Source organism: Phoca vitulina, unplaced genomic scaffold (genome assembly GCF_004348235.1).
Source record: "Phoca vitulina isolate PV1807 unplaced genomic scaffold, GSC_HSeal_1.0 scaffold79, whole genome shotgun sequence".
Lineage (NCBI taxonomy): Eukaryota > Metazoa > Chordata > Mammalia > Carnivora > Phocidae > Phoca > Phoca vitulina.
Window position 1 is genome coordinate 363,651 of NW_022589782.1, and position 7,400 is coordinate 371,050.

Genomic DNA, 7,400 nt, shown 5'->3' on the forward strand with positions numbered 1-7,400 from the left:
GGGGGGGGGGGCGGGGCGAGTGGCCAGGTTTCTCACACCGCCCAGAGCTGACCTGGCACTCCGGCGTGCCCCTGGCTGTTCTGCTTCACAAATGGTGAGGAAAAGCTAATGGCCCGTCTCCTGCTGCCTCCCCAGGCTCCCGCCGCAAGCAGCGGGCGCGGCCCTATGGCGAGCGGGCACCCGCATCCCAGGCCCGCGGCGGGGCTGCCCACAGGCACCCTGAAGGGAGCAGAAGCCCCGCCTGTGAGCGGCTCTTCCCGCCAGGCTCTAGCACCTTGAGCCCCAAATGCCAAATGCCCAGGGGGTATTTTGTTGGTTGCTGCTCACAAAGCAAGCCCCCCCGCATAGGCATCCCTCCTGAAGTTCCCGTCTGCAGAACCTGGGCCGCGCGGGCTCCGTTTCCATTCGGGTCCCCTCCAGAGGATCCCCGAATCTGTCCTGGCGCATGGCCCTCCCCCACGTCAACCACACTCAGGTGCTCGCAGGGCAGGATTTCGCAGGGACCCTGAGCGCCCCTCCTGAAAATGGAGCAGGTGTGTGGTTTGTATGAAGGCCACCACCACATGGGGTGGCTCTGAGTTCCCCGTCCCCCAGGTCCCAAGGACAGTCCTTACCAGCTGACCACACCCGGGCTGCCAGGGCCTCCGCCGAGAATGAAAAGGGCGTGCTGGGTCCCCAGATGCGGTCTGCAGTGAAACAGGGTTTGGAAGGCCCCAAGATACTGCAGAAAAGCTTCACAGCCGGCTCCGGCTGAACCAGTCAGTGATTAACAGAGACCTCCTGACAGCACAGACAGGGGCAGATGCCTATACCCATAGCAGCGAGATGCGTGATGGCCAAGGTGGGGGAGGGACGCAGGTGTCCACTGTTGTGAACATAGGAACACAGTGTGGTCCAGCCACACGACAGCCTTAGAGGGAACCTGCCCCCATGGGGACAAGCCCCAAGGACAGGAGGTGGAGGGACACCAACCAGAAAACAGAAGGACATGCACGGGGACCCCACTCCCACGAGGTCCTGGAGTCCTCAGACTCACAGACACAGAGGGTAGACGGCGGGGCCGGGGCTGAGGGAGCAGGTGGGGGTCTGTGTGTCACGGGGACAGGGTCTCTGTGTGTGGGATGGAACGTTCTGGAGCCAGATGGGGGGATGGTGCCCCTGAACCGGACGCTGAGAAATGGTTAAGATGGCAAATTTTATGTTACTTGTATTTTACCAATTTAAAAAAACAAAAAACCAGAGCTCCAGGGAAACGCTGAATAACTGACCACGACCCATGGAGCCAGACGGCCATGCCCTGGGGTGCCCTGTCCCAGGGACGCAGCTCAGAGGCCTCATGCCCACCTCAGAGGCTAGAAACCGGAGGGAACCGGGTGGGGCCGGAGCCGGAGGGCGGGAGGGTCCCAGCACAAAGGAGGGTCCGAAAATAGTGAAGGCCTCGCAGGATTAGGGAGGAGCCAGGCCTCAGACAGAACTATGTTCCTGAGCCCTAAAATCGGCAGCCGAGTATCCTTTTAAGTAGAAATGCTATGTTCCATGAATAAAACAAATTGGAAGATATTTTTATACTTAAAAAATGGATTATAGCTCTTGGCAACACACACACTGCGGTGTCTCTCTGGAAAACCATAATTTAAACTGAACCTGGTGCCTCTGGCATTGGTCACCTGCTGGTCAGAGGGCAGCGTCCACCCTGCAGAAGAGGAGGGGTGCACAGAATGCCCACCCCCGAGCCCAGCCAGGCAGAGGGCCAGGCTGGGGTCCCGGGGGAACCTGCCTCCTACGGGGCTTCAGCACTTGGTGAGCCCCCCACCCCCATGAGACCAGCATTGCTGGAGCCTAAGAGCCAGGGTCAGCAGCCCCGACACTGTCCTAGGCGCAACCCTGGGCCAGGTCAGCCAGGTCGCTCCCCTGCACCCTGGAAGGCAGTTTACAGAAGCGAGCACACAAACGCAGTGCTCGGGCCTCAGAGCATCTGCAAGCAGTAATAACAGTAATTATTATAATACATACCCCATAACTCACCCCAGCTAGCCCACATGCCACTTTTTCATACCGGATTCCTGACTGAGCTCTTTTGATTCCCTTAAATGTGGCCTTCACCCACAGTGCTGCACTGCCCGGTGCGTCCCACATCACAGGAGGGCTCCCCGCCCGCCCTGCCCACTGGGAACCCGAACAGGCTGGTGGGGGACCCTGACGGGCATCGTGGGGCGGCCCCACAAGTCACTGCCTGTCCCTTCAAGGGCTGGCTGGCCCAAATTTGAGACTACAGCCGGACTCAGACATCCACCCACGGGCCCGGACATCCTGGCTCAGGCGAGCCAGGGTCCAGTGAGCACCGTAAAACCGCCTTTGTACCTGAGCCTCTGAGGCCGGGGCTGGGGGGCTAGAAGGTGACCTCACTTTTCCCACTCCCCAAACTGCCTCCATGGGTCCCCGGCCTCAAGAAAAGCCAGCTATGGCCCCTGGCACGGCGTAAGGTAGCAAGCACAGGGAGTAGGGAGAGCCTGGCGACCCCTACCCCATCTCGAGGGGGCTCTGGGGCCAGGCTCTGGGACCTCCCTTGAGGGGGTGGGCAGGGGGTCCCATCAGGATGAGCAGGCCAAGCCAGCCACTTCCTCCCCGTCAGTCACGTCCTACCTCTGAAGGGTGCTGGGGACAGGGGGGCAAGACAGCGGAACTTTACAGTTTGCAAAGAGACACCATCCCGTTGGACCTGAGTGCACTTAGATGAATGTAGGGTGGGTGTGAGGAGGCGAACGGCCCACACTAAGCGGCTGGGCGGCAGGGGTCGGCCCGGAGCTACACACCCCGGCACTGCTGTCCGGCACGGCAGGGCCCACAGGCTGCTTCCCTGACCCGGCCGTGGACACAGGCGCCGTTTTCCGGAGCCGGTAAGAGGTACTCACATCTACTTCTCCTTGGTCGATCACATAGAAGTTATCTCCTTCGTCCCCTGGAACGAAAGAAAGCAGAGACCGTGGACCACGCGGAGGGTACCCCATGGGCACCTCCGGCCTCCCTGTATGCAGTACCTGCAGCCTCGCTTCACCGAGGCCAAGCAACTTTGGGTTCCACACGTTTTTCCCTTAATTTTTTAAAAATAAAACGTGTACAAACACCACGATGGCCCGACACACACGGACAGTGACGTGGCCGGCACGCGCTCCCGTGGCGCGGTCACCTGTGTCTCGTGTGGGTGGGGCACCTGCGGTCCACGCCTGGCCCATCCCGGGGTTCGACTCCGTTAACGAGTGCAGAGCGACGTGCTCTGGTCTCATCAGTGACTTTCCTTGAGGGTGGACAACGGGTTTTGTGCTCACCCCCTGGGCACACCCAGGGCCCACAGCGCCCGCACTCTAGCTCAGAGAAGCAGGGAACACACCTTGCTGTATGACGGTCTCCCCGGCGATGTGCGTGACAGGGAACATGGCGTCGAAGATGTCACTGGAAGAGAAAAACGTACCACGTGTCGGAGCTGAAGCGATGCAGGGCACGGGGACCCCACTGCAACACCTCACATGGAGCAACCAGCTCGGTTCCCCCGGGGAAAATGGAAAAAGGAAATCAGGGTCTTTCGTAACCCTGCTGTCCAGGCACCAGCTCACCACCTGGGGATGCTTCTGTGCCGGGACAGACGGGGGTCCACTGTCAAAAATGGAATCACACTGTACACGTTGCTTTGGACACAAAAAACAAAGTAAGAACATACCGCAAACAGAGTAACAACAACAAAGTAACAACATACCGGAAGAACAGTTCTCACATCTATAAATATAGTCCTACCAGAACACTGCTTTCTGCATGCTTCCGGAGGGGAGACGCTTCCCCTCGAGGGGCGTCCTGAGACCCCAGACGCAGAACAATGTGTTAGACATGCAGAAGCCTGTGAGCCTGACCCTGGCTGTGCCAACAGGCAGTCTGGCCATTTAATTTCCTAAATGTGGTGGTGGAATAGACCAAACAGGACGTGGACAGCGGGGAGGTGGAGCGTGCCCACTGGGGACCCTTCATCTCCGCTGACCGCAACCAGGACGCAGTGTCAGAGATCAGCCTCATGCTCCCAAAATGCAATGGCCACCTTCAGGAGACAGCACCACCCACGGGTCCCCGACGGAGAAGTGGGCAGCCGGGGCCCTGCAGTGGGAAATGCACACTGCAGAGCTCTGGGCGGCCGGCCTCCTCTCGCCTGGCTGCTGAAACAGAAGAGTCTTGGAAACCTTCGCCCGACTGCTCAGGCTGAACCAACCTCAGAGGTACTCACAGGTGCTGGACGCAGGCTGAGTGCCGAGCCGCCAGGAGCAAACACGGAATCAGAGACGCAAGCCACCCTGCGCCCTGCTGTTCCCAGGCTCCAGAAAACATTAACAAGTCCTTCTTAAAGTAGTAGCTGTTTTCACCTCGGGGGTGGGGGGACCGGTGGGTGGCAGGGGCCCCTCCCCGCCTCCTCCTTCCCCCGGCACGGACCTAGCATCTGTCCCCTGGCCTGGGCTGCACTTCTCAGCCACACCTTCCCTGGGGGAGCATCTGCAGATGGGTCTGGTCTGTTTTCCAAACTGCATTTCTTCAAAACCACAGCATCAGGGATCTCAAAATGAGCAGATCTTTAAGAAACGATTTTTCAATTCCTACCTCATTCTTTAAAAACTTTAAGTGGTAATGGTAAAATATTTCCACAAATGCCATTAGCAGTGAAGCTAACCCCAGGACCCACCACCATGCAGCCTGGGCAGGTGCCTCGGGCAGCGGTCAAGCCGCACAGTAGGGCCCCAGCCCACTGCCCTCCACACACACGGACGAACCAGTGAAAAGGCCTATGGTTATCATTCACACAGAGGTCCTGGTTGCAATTCTTACATTTTGTCCTGTGTTTCTTGACGCATGTGTACATGGAGACACGCAGACCTGGTGAATCCCCAGGGGCTGCCCTGCCTGGGCCTGGCCCAGCACCCCACTGACCACACAGGCTTCCCCCCTGGGGTATAGAAGGAGCATCCCAATCTGTGAACAGCAAGGCCAGAGAGCCCAGCCCCACTTACCAAAAAGGCCTGCTAGCCCCATTTCCTTTGGAAGAAGCTAACGTCCCCAGTGCCCCCCCAGCTCATCACCAAGGCTTGGACACAGGTGGTGTGCGGGACAGACACACGCGCTCCTGCCGGCTCAGCCCATCCCCCGCTAAGAGGCCCCCCTCCTTCCCCATCTTCTGCGTCTTCTCAAACAAAACCCAATCCTTCCTGCTTCTCAGCCCTTAACGGCATTAGAAGGCCCTGCCTATGCCACAAAAAGAAAACCGGTTTTCTATTCTAATCTGGAAGCGGCTTTACGAAGCTGCCGCCCGCATCTCAGAGAGTCTGACACATGGGTCCTGCCGCCCCCACCAGGATCACCAAGGACACTGGGCTTGGCACTCAGGCATCAGGGACTGTGCCAGGCCCGGGGACACAGTGCCCGGAGCTGCTGAGACACAGAAATGTGAAGACATTACTGTCCTCACTCCATGAGGCCCCAAGGACGGGACCAGAGCTGGCCAAGCACCCTTCATCTGTCCGCTTGCACTGAGGTCAGACCTGCAGCTGTCTCGTCCAGACTAGGAAACCAGAGATGCTAAATAACTTTGCCAAGGCCCGCAGCTGGGAAGAGGTGAGGCGGGGCCACACTCCTGCCTTCCCGTGCAGGGCTCTGTGGGGCACCGGGGGCTAAGCAAGGCCTCCTAGCGTGGAAGGGGAGGCGTGTTGGGGGGCACAGGGCCTTCCAGGTCTCAGAGAGCAGGTGATGGAGGGCCCTGATGCCAACCCCGGGGAAGCCACTGGCCAGGGAGAGGCACTGGTCATTGCCAGGAGGCAGGGCCCTCCAATCCCAGAGGCAGCCCCGTCAGAGAGGCTCCACCCTGCCCTCTGCTCTCAGTCTGACATGGGGTCCTCGGGCTCCTGAGCGGCCCCCAGGCGAGAGCAGGTGCTGCTCCCTCAATTGCGGGGAGCAGCTGACAAAGGGGTGCCCGCTCGCCTTATCCCAGTGTCCCTGTGGCCCTGTGGGCGCTTTTCACCAGGACCCTCCCACACACATACCTGAGGCAGCCCAAGCACCAAAGGGACCCTCAGGGTTGGACCAGGAGTGATGGGGGCAGAGGCATCATCTGTTAATTTTGCTTTAATTATAATTATTTATTGGTACTGTTGGTTTTTGTCACTCTAGGTCAGGGGCTGGGTCTCAGCCCTGCTGTCCCGTGGACATCTTTGGCTTCTGGTTCTGCCTAGGCACCCCTTCCAGAATAAGGTTTTACCTGCATAAAATGGAATAAATAGAAAAACCAACGAAATCAACAATATGGAAACACAGTGGTTAAAATGCTTAAAGAACCCGCCTGCAGCGTCACAGCCCGGGGTCTGTCCTCCTGCGTCACAGAGCCAGGTGGGGCATGCCCAGCGACCACCCCAGTGGTGAGGGAGCCACGAGCATAAGCCTTACTTTCAGACAACCTGCAAGAGCCAGGATGGGATGCAGAAGTGCCCACACTGTCCTCAGGTGACAAGATCATAGGCACCGCTCAGGCCTCAGCAGCCTGCTCACAACAGAGGGAAATGCCATCCATGTTCACGGACTCCTTCACAGCCCTCCTCCCTCCCTCTGTGCCAGCAGGCCTCTGTGCTGGGGGCCAGGAGCAGAGCATCACCAGTAGGGAGCTGCGTCAGGATGGTGGCCAGGGAATGGGCACTCCTGGACCCCAGCCACACCCGGACCTCGACCCAGGCAGAGCCACCATGACACTCGGGCCTGCAAAGTGCTGGGTCCCCCAGATGACACACGGCTCAGAGACCACAGCCCTTTGGAAGCTCCCACCTGAGTCATTCCTCTTCCTGGTGCCCCTCGTTCCCTGGGCTCCTTAGCTCTTGCTCTCCAACCCCTGCAGCTGATGGTGTCCTGACTTCTTACTCCCCAGTGCACTGTGAGTTCTGAGAACAAAGACCGTGTCTTCACTGCAGCCTGACACACAGCGCCCAGCCCGCGTCTGACTCACAGAAGGTCCTCGGTACAATATGGATTAAGGATAGAGATTGGATGGGTGGATGGATGGTGAATGGGGGGGGGTGGACGGGTGGTGGGTGGAGGGTGGGTGGGTGGAAGGGTGGATGGATTGTAAATGGGGGGGTGGACGGGTGGTAGATGGGTGGATGGATGTTGAATGGGGGGTGGATGGATGGTGGATGGGTGGATGGATGGGTGGATGGGTGGGTGGAAGGGTGGATGGATGGTAAATGGGGGGGTGGATGGGTGCTGGATGGGTGGATGGATGGTGAATGGGGGGGTGGATGGACGGGTAGATGGGTGGGTAGAGGGTGGATGGAAGGAAGAGTGGATGGATGGTGAATGGGGAGGTAGATGGATGGATAGATGGGTGG

The 7,400-nt window shown here is 59.0% G+C and overlaps 1 protein-coding gene across 3 annotated transcripts in view; it reads right to left on the minus strand.

Moving 5' to 3' along the window:
• The window catches only part of PRKAR1B (protein kinase cAMP-dependent type I regulatory subunit beta), a 76,862-nt gene that overhangs the window by 28,912 nt on the left and 40,550 nt on the right, over positions 1-7,400 (minus strand). For all 3 annotated transcript variants that reach the window (XM_032394106.1, XM_032394107.1, XM_032394108.1), the window contains exons 5-6: positions 3,389-3,450; positions 2,913-2,959 (exon numbers count right to left, since the gene is read on the minus strand). In XM_032394106.1, coding sequence (XP_032249997.1) covers positions 2,913-2,959; positions 3,389-3,450 — 109 coding nt within the window. The remainder of the gene's footprint in view (positions 1-2,912; positions 2,960-3,388; positions 3,451-7,400) is intronic.